The sequence below is a fragment of the Cloeon dipterum genome, chromosome 1 (assembly GCF_949628265.1).
Source record: "Cloeon dipterum chromosome 1, ieCloDipt1.1, whole genome shotgun sequence".
NCBI classification, from domain to species: domain Eukaryota; kingdom Metazoa; phylum Arthropoda; class Insecta; order Ephemeroptera; family Baetidae; genus Cloeon; species Cloeon dipterum.
Genome location: NC_088786.1, coordinates 28,726,445 through 28,748,725, shown reverse-complemented (window position 1 = coordinate 28,748,725; position 22,281 = coordinate 28,726,445). Strand labels below are relative to the sequence as shown.

At 41.6% G+C, this 22,281-nt stretch overlaps 1 protein-coding gene across 3 annotated transcripts in view; it reads left to right on the top strand.

Moving 5' to 3' along the window:
• The first annotated feature begins 943 nt into the window (after positions 1-943).
• LOC135935022 (POU domain, class 2, transcription factor 2-like) overlaps positions 944-22,281 on the top strand; it is a 48,915-nt gene continuing 27,577 nt past the window's right edge. For 2 of the 3 annotated variants that reach the window (XM_065477074.1, XM_065477064.1), the window contains exon 1: positions 944-1,524. In XM_065477074.1, the coding sequence (XP_065333146.1) occupies positions 1,215-1,524 (310 nt within the window). In that variant the 5' untranslated portion in view covers positions 944-1,214. The remainder of the gene's footprint in view (positions 1,525-22,281) is intronic. The other variant, XM_065477083.1, reaches the window with a different exon arrangement.

The following is a 22,281-nucleotide window of genomic DNA, read 5'->3' as shown; positions in this document are numbered from 1 at the left end:
CCACACAGGAAAGGTACATTCAAGCGAAGCAGACAATCATTGTTTTCAACAATAAGCAACCACAAGAAAACTGCACCGAGAACAAGAGAACAGCAGCACAGGTAATCAGAAAAGCAATACCATTCAGGTCCATAAATGACCAGGTCAACAGGCCGTGAGTACAAAAGAAAGTGAAGTAACGAATTGAAAGAAACACAAGTGAAAATACTTGACAAGAATCAAGATTTGAGTGAATATTTGAATTGATATCATTTGTAAAATCATATGCACAAGTATTGAGGTTTTCTTAATTAATTAATACACGTTAACTGAAACTTACACGTCAGTTTTTTATTTTGCATGCAATATCCTGCTAAATCTGCTTTAGTTAATTCTTCAATTATTAATCGGTATTTGTCTCGATTAGTCAAGAACACCAGAGGGTACCTTTTAATTTTTACAGGTATTTAATTAATCACTCTATTAATCACCTTGCTAAAAAGAGACATTACAATGTCAAACACACCTTTTTTATAGTCCAAAGTTTTATTAATTTGTCTATTATGTACTAATTGGTAATAATATATTTAAAAATATTCAGCAATATTTTTATTCTAATAATTACCGCTGACGTCTCAAATATACCGAATAATAATTTGTTTAAAATAAAGTGCAGCCACTCTGTATCATTTGACAAGGTGCTGGACACCCATCACCCACACTGCAAAATTAGGCGAGTGTTTCAGCTGCTGTGTGGCTAAAGCGGGAAGGAGAGATAAGAAGATCGAAAGGGTTGAGGACCTGCGTCGGCATTTCAGTGCGACTGTGTATCATTCTGCGGGGTAGCTGGCGCGGCAGCAGAGAGTACATGAGGTCTTCGAGGTAGGGAGAGGGGGCGGTGCCAGCAATGAGGACTGGAGGGGAGCTTGCGCACGGCTTCTGCATTTGGAGGGGACGGCACTGTCTTCACGCTGGTTCAGTAGAAATCGCGAAGGGCTCTCGGCAGGACAATCACTCAATCCGCTCTCGATTTGCCGGCCGATCGCGGTTTCCAGCGACAGACAGTGTGTTGTTGCTACAGTGCGCGTGTTTGCTTGTGCCGACAGGTGGATGCTGCTGCACTGAGTGTGGGACAGTTTGCTCGTCGGCCGGACAGCTCGCAGGAATCGCACCCTTCCACCCTGGCAGCCTCAACTGCAGCGAATACGGCGCAGCCGCTCTTTACGGCGCAACACATGTTGATTCACGACGAACAGCCGCAGCCGCTGGACTTTTCGGTCGGCGCCATGAAGAAGAAGGTCAAGCCCCACAAGGTCAACAGCTCGCCGGACGGCTTGACTGGACAGCACCTCCACAACAACAACAACAACAACAATAACAACACGACGCCGCCGCAACTCAGGCACCTGCAGCGAACGATCCACCAACACCACCATCAACTGTCCGTTGTCGCAGCCCCCGGACGCGTTGTCCACTCGTGTTCCTCCAGCTCGGACGAGGACAATGGTCCCGGCTCGTCGTCCTCCCCAAGAGACCAGATGAGTGGTGAGTACATACCGTCAAATTGTTTTCTGCTGCGCTCGCGGTAAATCACTTTTACTTTCAGAAGTGTAAAGAATGTGCGCAAAAACAATATTAAAAATCGGCCCACTAATAATTATTGCGAGTTATCCGATGGTACAGCAAAATTAACTTGTCCTAAAAATGAGATTAATTTTAAAAAATAATAGCTAAATTTTTCCTTTATCGCGCGAGAAAATTAATTTCTGTGATATTATATTATGTCTGTATATTCTCAAAATAGTTATAAAAATTTTATTCAACACATAAATTATAAATTAAACACATTTAATTAGGATACAACACCAGTTAAAATGTGATTGGAATTGTTAATAAGTGATATTTTACCCTAAGGATCAAACTGCAGAAAATTCCTTACGCTTACATCGAGAAAAGCGGCTTTCAAGTTTAGGAAAATAAGTTTTCTGATAATCAGCTCTATTTTAATATATATGCAGAGTCGAATTTAATCTAAAACATTAAAATTCAATTTTAAAGATCAACTAAGGAAAATACATGGGTCAATATCTTAAATATTTCCTATGTTCACTAACTCTCTGCCTCTCTGCGGGGCAACTACATCTTGGTCCATCCATAAAAATCTGACAAAATTAATGTGATAGAAAGTAAGAGAGAAGCCATTACTTTGGAAAAATAACAAGTACCATAAAAATTCTAAACGACTATAGGGAAAAAATAGAGAACCCCCAGCGCTCGGCAAAATCAAAGGTTGTGCCCGCCGGTGCGCCCTTGTCAAAGTAGCCGCCTTCTTGTGCACAATCCCTATTTCAAAATTAGTGTCAATTGTCAAGTTTAAGGTTCAGCCGTTGACTTCAAATATTAAAATAGTGTATGCTGCGGGGGTGCGCTTTACAAAATCTGGGTAGCACACCTGATCGAAGCGTTGGGGTATTCATACAAAGAAGATTTATTTCCGATCCAGTAGTACAGCACTGACAATGAGCTTGAGAGTCTGAAGAAAAATTAGTCGCGTCCCTGCGTTGAAATAAAATGATCAACCGTCTGGAAATAGAATTTGCATGCGGCTCGTGTTGAGCTTCCTAATGAGCGCCGGATTAATTATGTTTCGACGAACAAACTGCTTGAATTTTAATGCGCACAGTCCAGGCAGTGCACGTATTTTTAATGAGTTTTCAGTAGAATCCGTGTAGGACAAAGAAAGAGCTGCAAAGATCTTTGTCGCCCGGCACAGAGCGCTGCATTTTTTGTGCACTGAAACAGACGCCGTGTGCAATAATTAACCCAGTAAAATTGAGCTAGCGTCGTGTTTCGCGCCTCTCCTCCATTTAATTAATTAACCGTAAAGGTGGAAAGTCATGGGGAGCACAATTTTAGTCGATGCAGTGCGTGCAATCTGGTTTAAAAATAATGACAAATATTTTAAATTATTTTTTTCCTGGTAAATAAGTAATATAAGTAAAGAAAAACATTCAACAATAAAATGAAAAGGCTTCGTGGATTCAAAGTCATTTTTCAATAGCCCGATATTATGTGACAGCGAGTATCAGAGATTTATTAAAAGATTTAAAGTAAAAAGAAGCGATATCCCTTTGAAGGACACCGCAGCGTTTCTCTTCACTTTGTTGGGCTCTTCACCCCTTATATCCATACATTAATGACACAGTGTAAACTCGGCTACTTTGAACGAAAGCAAACTTTGAGCGTTGAAATCTCTCAAGTTGCAGTCAAAGTTTCACGGACGTTAACAAATGTGCTGGCAATTCAATTAACACCTTAATTTGGGAGGCGCTGGCGCACGCATGTATGGAGCAACACGCATATTACATGGAGAGCGGGCGAAAATCGTCTTATAGGAGTATGTGTACAAAGGAGATGCCAACTGACACATTTGACAATGGCGGTGTGAAGACAATAAATGTATGTCGCATTCAGTCGCGCGCGCAATAAAAGCCGTACACACAAAATTTTGGCAGGAAATTTTATTCCGGCGTGTGCTGCTGAAGCTTAATTGAAACATTTCTCTATGGGATAATAGCCGCGTGCTTGACCTCGCTCGTAAGCAATAACAACACAGAGGGGGATGGAAACGCCGCCGCCGGAATAGCATTATTTCATTTCAATGGGTGCGGGAGGCAGATGACCAGCGGTCAACAGCCGCCGACTGCACACCTGCTCCCAACAGCCTCCTGCGCTTTTATTAAATGTGTTGCTTCCACAATGCATCTGCCTACGTAAAGAATAATTTTTACACCATTTCACTGAAATGCGTCTCCTCTCCGATTTTGTGGTTCTACGCCGCACGCACGAGAATATTAAGCAAAGGAAACCAACTATTATTTTGATTCAGAAGCAAACGATACTACAGGTATGCGCAGATGTTGATAAGGATTTAGCAGCCTCTTAGTATTTTCTACAAAGCTTTCAAAAATGCAGTAACATAAAAGCGATGGTAGAAAATTTGAAAGGCTGAAATGCCGACATCAGTTGGATCCCCTCACAATCAGCTCTCGGCATTTTTTCCTTTTTTTTTGTTTAACGATTTCCGAAAAAAGTGCGATTCTTGTCGGGCTTAATTAGCCAGCCAAATGTGTTCAAGCACATCGGTGTGGTCACTCAGTATGTGTGCGCACCGCTTCCCTCCGATAGTATCACACTCTCGCGTTACGTACACACACACACTTCGTTTTATTACAATATGTGTGCAATTCGATTATGATCTATCTCTATCCGCCGCGCTACAGGCGGCCCGAAAATAAATATGAAACTAATACGCCTTACAGAGCAGTAATATAAATACAAAATGTTTTTTATGCCCGGCGGCCGTCGGCAGCCGCTTCTTTTCTCCCGTGCTGCTGATATTAGCCATACACACATCTATTATTATTCCTCGTAGAGAACAGCACGAATCGTTACGCCGGTACAAACAGCGCGCGGCAAAGGGTTGATTAGACATCTACCGCGAGACATCGGGCTACTGGTGTTGCAAATTGTTGTGTGAAAATTCGTGTCCTCGGGGCCGAAAATAATCGCTGAACAGCAGCCTTGAAGTCAGCAACACGGCTGCCCAAGAGTGCACAGGCTCAACATGTCAAATGATTATTAATATTAGGTTTTTTGTTGTTTTGAATGTTCAGTTGAATGTTTTTTTAAATGCCGATTAGAAACTAATAGCATTTTCATTCTAATTTTGTCTGTAACTGCCTTGCATATGTATTACTTCAAGTTAAAAGTTTTCCATGCTCTTCAATAATAATGTCTTTATTTAAAAAAGCGTCCCTTTAATTAACATTTTCATACTTTTTCTTTTTTTAGAAAATGTTTGGTGAGTGTCAAATGACAACAATTTTTTTAAGTAAGTGTTCCGATATGAGAAATTGAATCTGCAAAATGACAAGATTCGACAGCATTTTGTGCAGGTGAGGAAACCGGAAGCCACTGCTTCTGCTTGCTCAACCCAGTTGCAAAATGAGAATCACAATGCTCCTCTCGCAATTAGCTGATAAGTTGGCACCGCATAAATTACGAGCCGTCGACAGGTGTAATTAAAGAATATAATCCAAATATTAATTTTCCCGGCGCGAAGTGTAATCATTTTCATGTGCAGTTCCGTTTACTTTTATGTGTGCGGACTCGTCGCAATAAAAATTGCAAATGCTCAGCGATAATTAAGAACAATGGCAGACATTTGGACTTACATTTGCTTTGCTGATTTTGGCTCAGTGCAACAGCAGCTCTTGTTGCACGGAAATTTCGCCCGCGATAAAAGTTGCTGCGCGCTAGGGCAGGCGTATTATAATAAATTTAATGCTATGGGAGCGAATGCATAATTGAGTGCACCTGTTTTCCGTACAGCCGATTATCATCAAATATATGAAAATGCTCTAGGAGGCAGCGATAGTGCGAGAGCATCGCGCACGCATTAGATATGCACGCTCTGAAACCAAATCTCAACGTATAATTTGACTATAAACAGCAGATATTATAATTTATTATAATTCTATAAGCGCGCGGCCGAGAAATATCAAATTATAACAACAGCAGCTCGCCAGGAAATTTTGATGAAATTAATTCAAAGAGATTGCTCATTAGATGATTTTGACCGCGTTTCGTATAATTTCTATATTAAATTTGAATAAAAAAGATACTGTTCCTGAGTCTGTGCCGCGGCGCGGGTGCATTTCGGTTTTCAAACTCGGGACGAATTAGAATAAATTAGGTCTTTCCCATGGCGCGGCGGGCGAGATTCCTCTCCACAGAGAGGTAATTACCGCCAAGAGAAGAGCGAGCACAATTCCATCCACCTTAATGCTAATTGAGACTAATTTGGGGAGCTGCGATAATCAAAAGATGCCTCCTGACGATAATTAATTTCGTATGAATCATCGTTTTTTATTAAACGCCCGCCCGGCCGCTCGTTGTATTAAAATGAGTTGCTCGAATTAGATATTCATCTTAGCGGTGGTCGTGCCAAAGTGCCGCATTTGTTTACACTCTCTCGAACAGTGCGATAACAAAGACAATCCGACGCAAAAGTGCATTTTTCACATCTCCCCGGGCTAAAAGGTTTTTAATTAATCCCCCTATGGCAAAATACTATGCAACATTTTTCGCTGTGATGCCTCATATTGAGCCCACCAAAGATGCATTTTGCCGACGCTTGAAACTTTGAATTTATAGGAATCGTATTTTTCAGGTAGCTCATTTCCTTTCGTAAATATATTATAGGAGTGTACTGTCATCCCTTCTATCTATGTACTGGTCGAATAAGAAAAACAACTATTGTTACACGATTTCAAAAAGAAGTAATATCGCTTTGAAATGCAGGAATTAGGAATTCCACGAAAGACGTCTTTTTCTCAACTGGGCGTCGTGCACACAAAAGTTTCGTTGATATAAAATGCGTCGCTATGGAAAATGTGGCGCACATCCTGTCGTTCCTCTTCCACTCCGTGTCGCATGTAGTATTTAAAACAATCTGGATTTTGCGGCCGGCTAATTTGTTTAATTATAATCAACATTTTCCTGCGGCGCGACAATTTTTATTATTCCGGTCAAAAGTGGCGATTTTATCACCAAATTTCCTCTTGCGGCAAGTTTCCTCTCGTTTTGGCTTGAATGTCCGTTTTTTCGTCCTGCGTACATTTTTTTTGTTTTTCAGCGGCGCTCACTCAAACACGCGTGAGGCTAACGACTGCAGATTAAATCTGCGCGAAAAATAATATCACTGTCGAAATAAAAAAAGCTCGGCGGCGGAGAGAATGAACGCGTCGGCGCCTGATGCAAAATGAATGAGCCTGGAAAAGAGGAAGTTATTAATACGAGGCAGCGACATGAGAGATTTTGGCAAAAGTATGAATGGGAATCGTACACATATAATTCATAAAAACAAGACCTTGGCGATTTAAATGCTAATACTGTCTTTGTTGTTTCCTCTTCGTTATGCGGTGAGCATAAGGCGCACCGAATTTTTATCACGTTCATTAGCATTCATTAAGGATTAAATTTTAATTTCCAGTTTAATGACGTTTCGCAGGCATTTCATTCATCTCCGGATCCTGTTTACGTGTCTAATTATCGGGCAAGAGAAGAAAAAATAAACACAATTAAGGTTAATGCGCGTATGTTCTCATGTGCGCGCAAAAAACAAAATTTTTGTCACTTGCCTGCAACAATTAACATTTGTTTTGCACGCTCTCATTAAATCAGGAAACTTTCTCAGAGCCGATTGAATCGGACGCGTTATTTTCATTAATTCTACTGGCGAGGTAAATGCGTCGGCTGGCCTGGCAGGAAGCTACAAATTATCCCTTTTATTATTCACGGAGCTGGAAAAACCACGGCCGCTTTGTGTGTTGCCGCCGCCGCGTGTGCATTAAGTAGCAGTGACAATGACAATAATTTGAATATAATTCACGCACTCACTTGTTGTTCTGACTACGCATGCATACCAACATTATCCTCGGCAGGCATTCACAACAGGTGAGAACCGTGAAATGATGATAATAACGATGCATATAATGATGTGCCGTTCGCGGTCTCTAACCAAAAGTGCTGTTTACGCCACCACGAAAGGCTTCAAAGGAAATATCCTCTTAGCGGCGTTCGCCGTCTTCAGTCCTGATTGGAAAACTGGACAGAGGTGCAGAGAGATACTCAACATATAGTTTTGAAATGTATTGGCCTTATTACTTTTAACCCGCATCCCCAGAAAAAAACTTATCCAAAGCACATCAAATGCTTTGTGCGAAATTTTTATCTCGAGATTAATACTTTGAAATGTTCTGTATATGAACTTACATTATTATTTTTTCCTTGAAGTGCATCTGGCTGGAAGGGTTGACTTTGAATAATTACCTGAAAGTCATAGAAAAACACGCAGCTGACTCTGTCAGCCTGCTGCTAAAGGATCGAATCGAGAGCGAACGCCGAGATTGCAAATGAAAGAAGGCAATGCGTCACAAATTGCCGCTCTCGAGCACAAAACGCAACTAGCTGTATTTAAGGACAAAAACGCGCGGCTGAAATAAAAGCGAGACGCGCGCATTAGCATGCCTTTCAACGCTGCTGCCGGGCCGCTTTTTATTATGAATTCTGCTGAATGATTATCGATGCAAGAACGGTCATTTGACTGACAAGCAGTGAGAGAGCCGTTTTCTCATTGCTTTCGCGTGGTTTTGTGCAAAGACATTAAAATTTTACATGCCTCCATGCTCACTCGGCGAAATCGCTGCCTTTCCCACCAAAGAATTGAGCTGATACGCGCTGTTATAAATAAAATGATATCAGCTTTATGATATTTTTTTTTATTAAAATTCATTATTCATTATTAGCTGTTTCTTTTGGCTCATGAAAAATTTACCCTCGTAGTTCATAGCAAGAAAGAGTTAACCATCTCAGCAATTGTTTAGCAATCTAACATGCCAAAATATTGGTGACGGACTATCAATTGTACCTGATATTTGAAGATAGTTTTGCACCAGACATACAGAAAAGTATTTAGGAAAATAAGTTATTTACCTAATTCCACAGAAGACCAGTAAAACTCATGTACGGATAATCTTTTGATAAAAATCCTAAAGTTCAATGGCCTTTTATAGTGACATTTTATAACTGAAAATACATCTAAAGCTGATGCTTAGTACATGTACACTGCAAGTTGTAATTATCCAAGAAATCTAACAGTTAAAAAAAATGCGGAAAATTTTTCATCGCAGTATTGCGTTGAACGAACATCCTCATTTAAGACCATTTGCTATATCTATCCCTGCAATCACAGTGGCCAGAGGAAGAGAAACTATCATCTCCGTGATGTATATGCGAACGAAACCCTTTAAAATTCATCTGGCGTCCGATTCGGATTAATAATCCACCGGGCAAACTCATTTGAATAGCTCTTAAGCGCGGGAGTGGAATTTTGTACTGTAAAATCGAATCGTGCGTTGAAATTCCCGCCGGAATATTGCAGGCGCCGCTCTCCTCGGGACTAGAGCCATTTAACATCTCCATCAAGAAGCGAATTTATGGCCTCGCGAGATGTATAGCAGGCTGTATTATAAATTATTTTCAACAACGCGCGTGTGTGTACATAATGCGAGCGGAGCCAAAATAAAATAATAACCATAATAACTCACAAATCGGACGAAAGGAAAGCGAGTTATTTACTCCAACACGGCCATTATTATCTGCTGTGCAGCCACATTTTTTGGCTACCATTCAAGCAGCTCTGGTCACGACCGCCGTTCGCCTCCCTAATTATTTTGATTGATTATTTTAATAGCAGCTCATGCGTGAACTACCCTTTAATGCGACGACGAGGGTGTCCGGGAATTCACGCTGCTCTTCTGTACTGAAAAGTCGATTAAACTGCAGCCTCACTCGCTCTGATGCTTTCCATGATTTTCCACTCACGTGGTGAATAATGATCTATAGTCAAATTTCATGCTTTCAGATTTTTTTCCTGCTTCCGCTGCGCTACCTTAAAATGTTAGGCCTGTTCAATAGGATGACACTCATTTCTTATTAAGTTGAAAACTAAACGGTATTTTCACTCAAAATACCTTACAACTGGACAATCTTGTTTGTTTGTTTGTTATTTCACCCTTTAAGGTCATTATAAGGGCGTTTCTGTGTTTCGAAACGAAATAAATGTTTTTATGCTTTAAAAGTGCCGCCGAAACTATAGATTTTATTAGCAGATTTTGTAAATATATGCTTTATCTCACTTAATGGTGTTTTCTCTTATTGTGAAATGAGTCACCCTATGGGGAAATAAATATTTTGAAAGTAAAAACAAATTAAACAGCCACTGAGGTATCAATCAAATAGCTCAGAATTTTTTCTTGCTGTCCGGATATCTGGCAAACTCGTGAGAAGCTAAAAAATGCAGATCGGCTATCGCACACAGTTTAATTTCTCGTGCAAATAACTTGTCTCTCAAGCTTTGCCTCGGTTTATCTTCGCTTTTCAAACTAATCAACGGGCAAAAAGTGAAATGTTGCCAGTCGTGCGATTTAATTGCGCGCATCACGCGCCCCAATCCGCGATTTATTCTTTGCTAATTGATTATTTTCGCGGCGCAATTAAAAATTTTCTGCCGCTTTGAACTTCTCGCCAGCGCAGATTCCTCACGGTGCATCTTTCACAATTTAAATATTTATCCGCGGCTGCTTTTGTGTGCGGCACAAAAACGCGCGAGATTATCATCGGCGAGCAGCATTATTCAGGTTCTAATTTATACCGCTTGACAAACAATAATGCTGCGCCGATGCCGCCCCGATAACGATTAATTCTTCTTCTCCGCGTGTCAAAATTTCAAACCGCTGCGCTGTTGCTGCGGCCTTGGAAGCTGTGCGAGCAGCCCCTAATTACTCTCGCTAGGGTTGCTAGGCCGCGCGTTGTGATGCTTTCCAGCCCCGGAACTCGCTCCTACCATCCCGCACATGTTTTTTTCTACAACTCAACAGGTCGTGTCCCTCCCCAAAAACGCTTGGCTTGGCCGGTTGCACAGGAAATGATCTTAGACCTCTTGGGCTATATGAATCGTAAATATTTGGCCAAGTGCAAATAATTTGTGGAATCAACTTCAGTTTGAGGCAAAATGAATATGATACTTCTTGCTTCTTTGTCTCTGAATGCCCGAAGAAAAACATCTGTGGCTGTTTTGTATTACAAGCAAATTCACCGAGCTATTTTGATGGAATCGCTGGATTTCAAAATCGTTGAAAGATATGCAAACCATCACACTGCAGCAAACCTGAATACTTCCAAAATTCATATATTGAATGTATCAATGTGCCACTCGCACACATCTGACCCTTTTAAAAAATGATTTGAGCAAAACCGACGGAGGCGCCCATCTCAAGGCAGAGCAATTAAAACTATCCGCAGCACTGGATGATAATTTACATGCGAACCTTTGAACTGTACAAAAACGATTAATTTATGAAACAATAATGAGCCGTTGCCATGGTTTGCATTTTTTGCACCTATCGCGCATAATAACAACCTGCTGCCCGTCTCTCTTTCGCGGTAATTAATTTTTTTCATAATTGCTGCGCACCGGCGGGCATTTGTTTTCTCGTGTAATTGCCCGTCGCTGCGCTTGACATTGGTAATGACGATCAATAATTGAGAGATTCGATACTTGAGTCACGATTTTCGGCACCATTGAAGAGCAGCGCACTATCGTCTTCTTATTTTATTATTCCCGCTGATATCTCCGACCAAGTGGAAATAATAATAATGCCGTGCGTTCACAGAAAAGAGCAGTTTGTCTCCGCCGACCCCCCAAATGCACGGCGGCGCACTCTTTGTAGTTTTTGCCAATTTATTCAGCGCTAAGCCTTTTCGGACGCCGCCTTGCCGCCGCTTCCCGCCGCCTTTTTATGTCCGCTTCAGTACGTAGCGTGCAATTGGCCTCTACATGAAATTCAATTTGGTGCACATCGTCAATCGACATTAAGTAAGTGCTCGGAAAAAATTGCTAATGAGCCAACCTTCAAAGTGCACTACTTTTTGCGGCTATAGCTGAGTGCGAAAGGGACATTTTTCCGAAGGAGTCGGCATTTTTAATCCATAAAGGAGCCACGTGAAATTTTTATAATCATAGTTTCCCCACCCATTTATCAATTTTTCACAAAATGCCTACTGAACATGTTTATTCATTGTCGCCAAACACACGTGACTAGGACAGCCGTTTCGGGTATTAATTATTATGTTTATTCAAGCAACGTTGTTAAGTAGCAGGGGGTAGTTCTATATTTTTGACCTTTTGTCAGCTTAATTTGGTTTACACTCACCTTTTGCCACCTCTCATGTCCAGGAAAAAAGGTCATGTTAGCCGTTTTTTACACTAAAATATTTTTGAATGTAACGGAAATTGGGATTCTTTCTATATAGAAGACAAATATCATGTATATTCATTTATATTCTTCTGTCTTAAAGATTCGTCATTCGCTACTCTTTTGAAATTTCTTGTCAGGAACTAACAGCCTTAGCCCCACCGAACTTATTTGGAGACCCATGCAAGCATTACATTTTTGTCAACCTCTGGATCCGTTCCTTTTGAGAAGGTCTTCCATTGACCGCCCGCAATGTCTGCTCTCAGTTCTCACTTCTCTCCTCTATTTCTACACTCTCGATTTTAATTGCCTTCCGGTGTGTGCAAGGTCACTGTCGAAAAAGAGGAGCTGCCAGGTACATTACAAACACACATCTCGTCACGGGTTATATTGTGTGAGACGCTCATCATCACGCTGCCGTTGTTAATTAACCGAAAAAGGTGCGAGCAGCGCAGCGCACTTGCGATTAATCAGCTCGCGGAAAACTCGTCCTGCCGGAGACACAGCCTCGATGGGTAATGTGCAGTTTGGAAATCGAGTTCTCTGCCGCTTAATTACTGATATTAAGAATTGTTTTGAGATTTGGAGCGGATTTAGGCCGAACAGCGAGCGTTATTAGCGTCACAACATCAACCGCCAATTTTGATCCGATGGATAAAAGTTTCGTATTTGGACTTGAGGATCGTTTCAATATTCGAAAATGCGTATGTTGGTTGATTTGTCTCGAATGCCTTTCCGTAATTTGCACAATTTAGGCAAACAAGATGAAAATTTGCCCGTTCCAATTTTTTCCCAATTATGTTTTACTGCTGGATAGATTATTTTGGTCCTGCGGCTTTCGTTATAAAAGCATAATCGAGGCCGTTTGGCAATTTTTACACGGATCAGTGTTTTATGCAAAATCGCCGCCGAGCCCTATGCAAAACCGCGCCGCGTTTATTATAATTCGCGGCGGCGGTGGCCAGAATAGCTGGGAAAGAGGGGGCCCTTTAAGCGCGGCGATTTAGTTCTGGGAAACCGAAAAATATGCATGGTGGGGCGTGTAGATTAAATAATTCCAGGCACAACCACATCATCAAGAAGTTAAAATGTCGCCGCGCAGCAATATTGACAGCATTTTTCAAAGACAGCAGCAACGAGAGAAGAGAGAGAAAGAAAAGGGCTATCGACCTTTCGTCGCGGTGCGCTTGCTATTCCGAAGGCGAAACACACGCCACTCAAAAGATGCGAATGCACATAATAGGTACACTGCTTTCTTTTACTCCCCATCGAATTTTGAGCTCGATTGAAGTGTTAACACGGACTTCAGTAAAAGAAATCACTTCCATGAATTATTTTATTTATACCGTTAATTAATTAAAAATGCATCATGCCATTCTCAGAGTCAAATAATACGGTAGTGAAACAATTATAACAAACATTGTAAAAGTTGCTTTTAACGCTTAATTTGAGCTAATTATCGTTTTCTTCAAAGACTTGTATATTTGAGAGACGCACCTCAAACAAAACGGAGCACGTTTTAGAGAGGATAGGCTGCGAAATGAGCTGCGAGAGGCGAGTTTATTCAAATGATGCGGAGGGATAATTTGATGAAATTGGAGTGGAGCTAGGAAGCGGCCGGGCGATGAGGTCAGCCGCGCATACACCTCGCAAGGGGCCCACCTATCAGGGCCAAGAATGCGTTAACACACATGCATATGGAATACACACTCATCCTTGCCGCGGGCAAAATTCGCGGTAGCACACTGCTGTTGCTGCTTCTGCTGCGAGAAGAATGGAAATCTCATCTGCATCATCATCATCATCATCTCCCCATCACTCTTCTTCTCACACTTATTTAAATTGGATCAAAATTGTAGCGCCCATGAAAATCATTTCACTGCTGCTTCTGCTGCGCTGTCAACGCCGGAGTATATCTGCCGAAAATTGGTCCGAATCCGGGAGTAATTAAAAAGGCCGCTTTCGCGTGTCCCGGCGAGATGTGATCTCTATGAAAGGGAGCAGAAATTCTGCATGGCTAATTGCCGAGCTTAAGCGACCAGGTGCTCCGGAGCACTTTATGAGATTTAATAATTTGATAATGGAAATGATTATTATTACCGGCGCGAGAGATTTTCGTGTACATATACGCAATAATTGCTTGTAGCTGGGCGTGGCGCGGCGCAATAAAAATTAGATGGAACCTTTGGAAAGCCAGTTCTCACGAGGTTTAATTTAATATTGGAGTAAAGATAATTTATACAGAGTCAATTAAAATACAAGTGATAGAACAAGAGATGCTGCTGGGAATTTAAATTAAAGCAAAGCGCGTGTGGATATAAATTAGAATATATTCCATTTCGGAGGCTGCTGCTGGATAAAATAAAAGCCGCTGCTTAACGGGAAATAATAATATTCAAAGGCAAAAAGGCCGTTTCATCATCTTCCAGGTAAAACAATCACACGAGCCGGGCTTAATGAGAAAGTGGCAATTAGGCGGTCATAAAGGGCGGGCGAGTACACACAGGTGAGTGATGTTAGTGTAGCGGTTCCCGCTTATTGGCGTTAACTTAGTTTGTAACCTTTAGATGTCACTTGTAACTGTATGATAAGCTTTTCTCATTTACCCTGTATAATACACCTTCACTGACCGCTCACCTACGCACGCATACGGTCATGTCGCATTTACCTCTCCGGCCGGGAGTATAATGTCGTGCGCATATATGACGCTTGTAATAACTTATAGACCCGAAGATAATACCGGGGTAAGCATTGTATTTAACTGTGATAATAATTATTGTTATTCTCGACTCGCATATTGATGCGTTAATTAATTGTTTATATATTGACTTTCCTTTGAGATTTTATTGTGAATATTTATTATGTAAAACTTTACAGTCTTAATTATGGATTAAATCTTCGTCTACAAAGGAACCAGATGCATTTCCTTTTGGCTCGAACCGAGTAACCCACATTTGGTGACCCCGACGTGACGCACGGAAATTTGCCCATAGACGCGGAAATTCAGGAAATTTGAGATAAGAAGATGACATTCCTCACGCCCTGAAATTCCGAATCCACCTTCCAACGCAGCCCAACAACTTCAGATATTTCAACAATTATTTGAGAGAACTTTTATGTGGTAAAATTTATATTTCGAGCCAGTGACATTTCCCAAATTTCATTCGCAACGAACATTTCATAGCCAGTGATAGATTCCAGTAATTCTTAGCTCGCCATGAATTTGTTTAAATTGTTAACGCGCATTCTTGCCCACAAGTTTGTAATTTTAATCCCTTTGTGAAGCCATGTAATTCCTTGAGTGCTCAACATACGCTTTTCAAATTTCGCTAATCGGTCTATGAGTCGAATCTTTCGCCTTCACTGCTCGCGCTACTGATGTCCTAGGGTCACGTCGCCCTGACATGCTACTGCGCTAGAGCCCCTCACGACCTAGAGTCATTGTCGCTCTGTCGTCGCATAACGTTTCGCCGCTGCACGCCGGGGAAGCCGAGGACTGTTGCGAGCGGCCGCCTCGAGCCCCCCAGTCCCTTCCTTACCGATTTGGTATCGTTTTGGACTCAGTCGAGTCAACGCCGCGCCGTGCCCGAACGTTCCTTCGTCTTTGATTCATCCGCGCCGCGCAACCGCCGGCTAGGACCATCATCGACAAACGCATCCGCGAACACTCACAGCCCTCTGCTAGCATTACAGCAGAAGTGAGACAATCTCGGTTTGCATTTCAACCAACTCTTTATGACTGTACTGTCCGAAAAGCATTCATTCCTCAAGATTTATTTTGTAAAACGCAATTTGTTTCTTTCCGGCTTCCAGCCTCAAAGGGGGGGCACTGTAGCGGTTCCCGCTTATTGGCGTTAACTTAGTTTGTAACCTTTAGATGTCACTTGTAACTGTATGATAAGCTTTTCTCATTTACCCTGTATAATACACCTTCACTGACCGCTCACCTACGCACGCATACGGTCATGTCGCATTTACCTCTCCGGCCGGGAGTATAATGTCGTGCGCATATATGACGCTTGTAATAACTTATAGACCCGAAGATAATACCGGGGTAAGCATTGTATTTAACTGTGATAATAATTATTGTTATTCTCGACTCGCATATTGATGCGTTAATTAATTGTTTATATATTGACTTTCCTTTGAGATTTTATTGTGAATATTTATTATGTAAAACTTTACAGTCTTAATTATGGATTAAATCTTCGTCTACAAAGGAACCAGATGCATTTCCTTTTGGCTCGAACCGAGTAACCCACATTAGCATTTCCATAATGTGTCATCGCGCAGCAGGAAAAAATCGGCCGTCTCGCAGGCGCTACTTAATTACAGTGCTCCTCTTTTTGAAGGCTGCCTGCCTGCCTGCCTGCGAGGGCGGGCGGGCTTTTTGAACCTCTAACAGGGGTGTTCTACCCTCATTTTTTTCGGATACTCCGCTGCAGGCAAAAATTTTAATCAACAGATTTCGCTAGCAGATTAAATTGAAACCCTCCTTGAAAGGTACCTTGGATATTTCTACCTGGCCGTGCAGTTTTTAATTAATCTTTTGGGAAAAGTGCCGCCGAAAGACCAGGGGTGCCGCTACAAAGAAGGATAGATACTGTCTATTTTTCAGAGGAAACCGCCGGCAACCTGCGGCTTTCATCTCTCAAGGGCTTAAAATTACGAAAATAACTCGACGTTTTAGTGAAACAAACTCATTACAAAATATTTATACCGATCCGATTTCCTGTCCTAGCGGATACCCGCCTTATTAAATTGAACGTTCAAAAGGTAGATGATTTTGTTCTAACGCGACAACACTGACTTGAATCATTTTATACATTTGACCGGTGTCCTCCAAACACTTTTTACATGAAAAGGCTTTCCACGTTTTTTTATAATTTTATCTATAAACTATTTAACAAAAGCATGCTATTCTAATCAATTTTTGAGCTCAATCTGATCTTTTAAGTGGATTTGAAATCGTTGCTTGAAAGTCAAATAATTTAAACCTTGGAGAGAATGTCAAAATGTAAGACGTTTGCCCGAAATTAATGTAAATGAAGCTGCATCATACATCATAATGACACTGGGATTGTGAGCCAAACCCACAATTCTGCATGGGTAATAGGACAAGTCGGTGAGCATGCAGAGGTGTTAAAAAATTATTGCTAGCACACAGCATTATAAACATTTTTGCGCCGTGCAGATTTTCGTGTTCTCTGCATGAATTTAATGATGATGCGAACGGGCTAGCTGATGAAAATATTTAATGCGATGACAGCCAGCATAAATTTGGCATAAATCTTTGCTGAGAGAAGATATACGGCGCCTATTTGACCCATTCAAAAAGGCACTACCGCTTTTTAAATTGGTTCGTGATCAAAATTTTACTGCCGCGCGACCGGATTGAATATAATGTGCTATAAAACATTCGTCGAAGTGTATTTATTATTATTCCTGTGGCTGACCGAAATACCGCGCCGCACAGAGATACGAAATCTTGATTGTGCAGAAAAAGCAGCAGCAGCCTCGGATGCACTTTTCTTACCCTTAAAAATATCGCCAGTCTCCATCTCGATGCACAAACACAGCGCACACACACAATACCGTCTGCATATAAAAGAGACGCACGTGCTCAAAGGTTCCCAGCAAGGAAAACACGTGCAATAAATTCTCTAACAAAAATCGAATAATGTAAATTTCGAGGCTCGTTGTCCGGCGTGCGATTCAATTTGCCAGACGCGGCAGTTAATTTTATACCCGGCCAGATCTTTCTTTTCTAATTTATGGGCTCAATTTTTAATTTCCACGGCTGCTGCAGGTCTTGTTCTCCGGAGAATAATAAAAAAGCAGCTGAGAGGAAAAGGTAGGCTGGTTTTATAGACTAAATAATTGGTCATGTCAACGCACTAATCTAAAATCAATTGGAAACAAACAACCGACGCGACCAATTATATTACCTTTGCATATATACGCGCGGAGGACAAAAGCGGAGCATTATTAGCCAAATAGCCGAAGATCCGGTTCCATTACTTTATCACTGCACGAGATGAATTGGTTGCTGGTCTCTCTTTCTTTCGGCTGCTGAGAAATCCGCGCCGAATAAACATAAAGCATATTTTATTTTCCAACCGCGCTGAGTGCGAGTGAGAGAGAGAAAGATTGCCGCGAGATTGCGCGAGTTTGGATGTAGCATTGCAATAACACACTCAAGGCCGTTTGATTTTTGCTCTCTTAAAATAATAATAAATGATTAACATGCTCTCGGCTGAAGTTTCGACGAGAAAATAAAGCGCTCGCGAAATTTTTCGCCCCGATAAAATCGCACAGCCTTTTAGCTCACGCAGCCGAGCACAATTTGTTGTCTGGCGCGCAGAGACAAATAAAGACGTGCGCGTCAATTCAAGCATTATCAGAGAGAAAGAAAATTGCCGTGGGAGCTGGCAAACCGGCATCATTAATTACTAAATTCAAATCTGAGTATTTGCGCGTACGCCAGCAGTTTCGTATGCATCATTGGCTCCGCAGAATCCTTTCACTCGGCCAAAAGAACGCGCATTCGGCTCGCGGAGCTAATTAAGTGTTGCGGCACAAAAGTAGCACTTTTTGCACTTTAAAAGCAAACGGTCAGTTTTTTACCCTTAAGTTGGTTTCAAAACTGGCTGACGAAAGCTACTTTTGGGGCAAAAAAGGTGTCGCTTTTTTCTATTGTATAGTAAAGATTGCTATATGTCGTATAATTTCTTGTCACTCTGTGCCAGTTATTATTATAAACCATTCTCAGAATCAATGTTTTAATTTCTTCGCCATCGGAGGAATTCGTTGGGAAGATCCTTCACTACTCGTTCCGCACACAAATTCTATTTTCCCAAACCACGATTATCTGCTTGCGAGAATCTGTCTCTCTCAGCGAGATGCGTTCCCCGCTCACCCCTATTAAGCGCATCACCCTCTATTTCGAGGGTGTAATCGAAGGAGCAAACAGCCTCGCTTTCTGGCAAACCAGCGCACAATTCCTTTTTCGGCGGCAGCACGAGCTACATTCATCAGAACCGCCAAAGGGATGACTGATGTCCGTGAATGTTTGCTCCCTTTGAAGCTGCCGTTTTATTTTCTATTAGTCCAGTGGAGAGCAGACAGATAACTCCTCTTTTCATATCCAAAAGAGAAGAAAATTAAAATTGTCCGCCGCTTCAAAGAGCGGGTCTGCTTTTTGATCAGATTCCTGACTGGAGGAATAGGGAAGACGCAATTTCCTGATTTGCAGCCGGAAAACTGGCCCGTGGTTTGGGTTTTTACATCCTCATTAATGACTCATTCTAAATAATATTTCAAAGAAAAACAACCTTTGTCGGTGATGAAGATTTTTATAAATAATATTATGAAATAAAACTTAATATTAAATATCTGTTTAGAACCCTGTGATTCGTTCAAGTAAAAAAAACTCAGAATTTAATTTTTTTTCAATGATGCTCTCACTACAGGTGCTAAAGCAGAAGTCAGGAAATGCGTCCACATTCCACTTCTTGTTGGTTTTGGAGTCTGTGGTCGCGAGAGGCAATTAGAATTCCTAGAAGCCTTTGATTATTTCGACGACCAGGGCAGAAAGCAACAAGATTTATTCAAATTCGCTAACCTTGGATGCAAAAATGCTTATGTAGCAGAGAAAGTCACGGCGATTTCGCAACGCGACTATGACGCAAAATAATCAAGCCTAGCTGCCGCTCTCGCGGGGCAATTTGCGATCAGGCACGGTGCTGCGAATGCGAGCGAGACAGACAAACAATAACTCGCGCCGATGATCATCAGGAGAGAAAAGAAACGCGCACGCCAGCAGTAATAAATATATAAGGCGTGCATGCATAATTCTAATCGCATCAGGAGGCAGTCAGTCAGACAGTATTCGAAAAAATATTCGGAAACCGCTGCACGTGTCCTTGATGCGCACAAAAAGTTTGAATTTGCACTCGCGGAGAGCGTAATTAGTTTTTTGCTTCGCTAGCGCATCTGCTGCTTGCTCTCTTTGCATTCGTTTCTGTTGCGAATAACGAGCTGTGGTGTGATATGTGCAGCGAAATAATTAGCGCGATGCAGCATGCGTGACTTTTGATATTGATAACTCATTGATATGGAAATGCAAATTGGCCCTTTGTGTTTGACCCTTCTAGCAAATCACATTACTAATTCGGCTGCTCCCGATGCCTCGCAGCGCAACGCACGAAAACAGTTAGCCATGAATGAAACGAGAGAAAACGACAGAGTTGAGAAACGATTTCCTTGAAATGTCTGAAATTATAGGAATTAACGAAGTAACGAAAGTAATCACGGAATCAGGCAAAGAAAGCATTTAAATCTGATGACACGGGGAAAATTTGTGCTCTTCAACTTCCTCTCCTCCTTCTCGAAAATCTCTGGAAGTTATCATTTAAACGCATATTTCCACTGTCGATAGCTCTTAACCCACTTTTGGAATATTAAATGTCGCTTTAATTGGCATTAAATCGCTCGGCCTTGCTAATTAATTCGAGAGTGGTGAATTGCACAAGGAATTCATGCCCTGGCGAAAATTTCAAGAAAACGCCCTTCATCGTTTAAATAATAAAATTTCAATTTGCAAATCGTAAATTCAAAGATTTTAGACGCGTCACTTTTTAAAGAGTAAATATCGCAGCAGCGGCAGCAATGAGCTCGAGAGGATAACCTTGGCCGCAGTTATAATTTTGCCTAATTTTTATTGACTCATTAAAAACTTCCTGGCTGTTAAATTCCCAGAGAGCTTTTATAGCATGCATTTCTCTCTCTCGCGCGCGGCGCGGCTGCTGGCGCTGCTCTTTTTTAAAACAATTTTTTATCGTCATCTCGACATTTTTGCTCTGATGAATATTCAAATCAGCTTTTCGGGGGCGAGCAGCGCTAATGAGACTTTCCATTAATGAGCTCGCCGGGCTTATTAGCATCTCGCCTCCCATGTTTTGACCTTTCTCAGCTTTTTGCCCTGGTCATGATTATTCGAACCCCCCATCAAGCCGAAGACAATTGCTGCTAATAAATGCACGCCGGTGCTTATTCTCATTGTTTACATGCAGATTTAATGAGAATTAAATATACTGGTGCATGCGATTTGAATTTCAACCCGCTGCGCCATGCAAAAAATAAATGCAACACCTCAGAGGCAGAGAGATTGCTTGCCGCTGATAAAACCGGCACAAACACAAACAGCATCTCTCTCTCTCTCTCTCTCTCTCTCTCTCTCTCTCTCTCTCTCTCTCTCTCTCTCTCTCTCTTTCTTTCTCTCTCTTTATTATTCGTGCTAATGATTTTCGTGCATAATTATACGTTCTCTCTGCATATTAGAAAAACTGTTATTACAAAGTCACCTCGGTGTGAAGCATCGTCATGCGAGCGGTCGCCCGTTTTCGGGAAATCTGATAAAACGAACGAAGTTTTAATATTTCTATGGAAACAGAACTTCTTCATGCGTTAGTGCGGCTGCGTGTTTCTTTTAATTCGCAGCTTCATGCATGTACAATTAGGCTTAATTAAATTTAATTTCTTGTCGTGATCTGCTGAGTGCACTGACTCCTTTTCCTTTAATGAGACAGCTCTTTTTCGTCAACCCAACGCCTTTCTAATTGCACACAAGCAGATTTTATCGATTTCGAACGCGGAAATTCTGATTCCGGCCGCCGATTTGCTCGCTTATTAATTTGGCTAATTTTTCACTTTATTCTCTCGGCAGTCAAAGTGGGTGGCGAAAAATTAGAGCGAGCACGGCCAACAAAGTCGAACGGTGACTTTTAAAAATCGGCCGAATAACCGATAACGATCAGTCATTACGCTGGCTGGCGCTGTGTGTACTTTGTTTTAGGTTTACAAAGGAGCTGGCAGGTCGTGCTCTCTCGAAATAAAAGAGAATAACAAACGAGAGAGGGAATATATATGCAAAAAGACCCACCAGTCAGCCGCTGTTTTTAAATACGTATACGACGGGCCGATCACGATGAATTACAAATTAAATCGTGAAATGCACTCTCAATACAAAGTCGACAGCTGCCCTGATGCAATTCCCTTTTCTTTAATCTCGCTAATGCCTTATTCAATTATGTATAAAAGCGTAAAAATTGCATTGGTGACCGTAAAACGATTAGAATTTCGTTTGGAGAATTCGAAGCAACATTTCAAGGACAAAATAAATAAATGTAAGCCTGCTAATAAATTCACAGAGGAAATACACTCGTCATGAGAATAAAACATTGAATGCCGCGAGGTTGCATTTGATTTTTCGAGTGAGTCACAGAGTGGCTGTTCTCGGCGGCGTGATTGGCACGGCCAACAAAGAGATTCCGCCGATAATCAATCTCCTAACGACTTTTGTTCGCCATATACCGACGTCGCGACGGCCAGACTCTCGACTCAACATTCCGCTCGATGG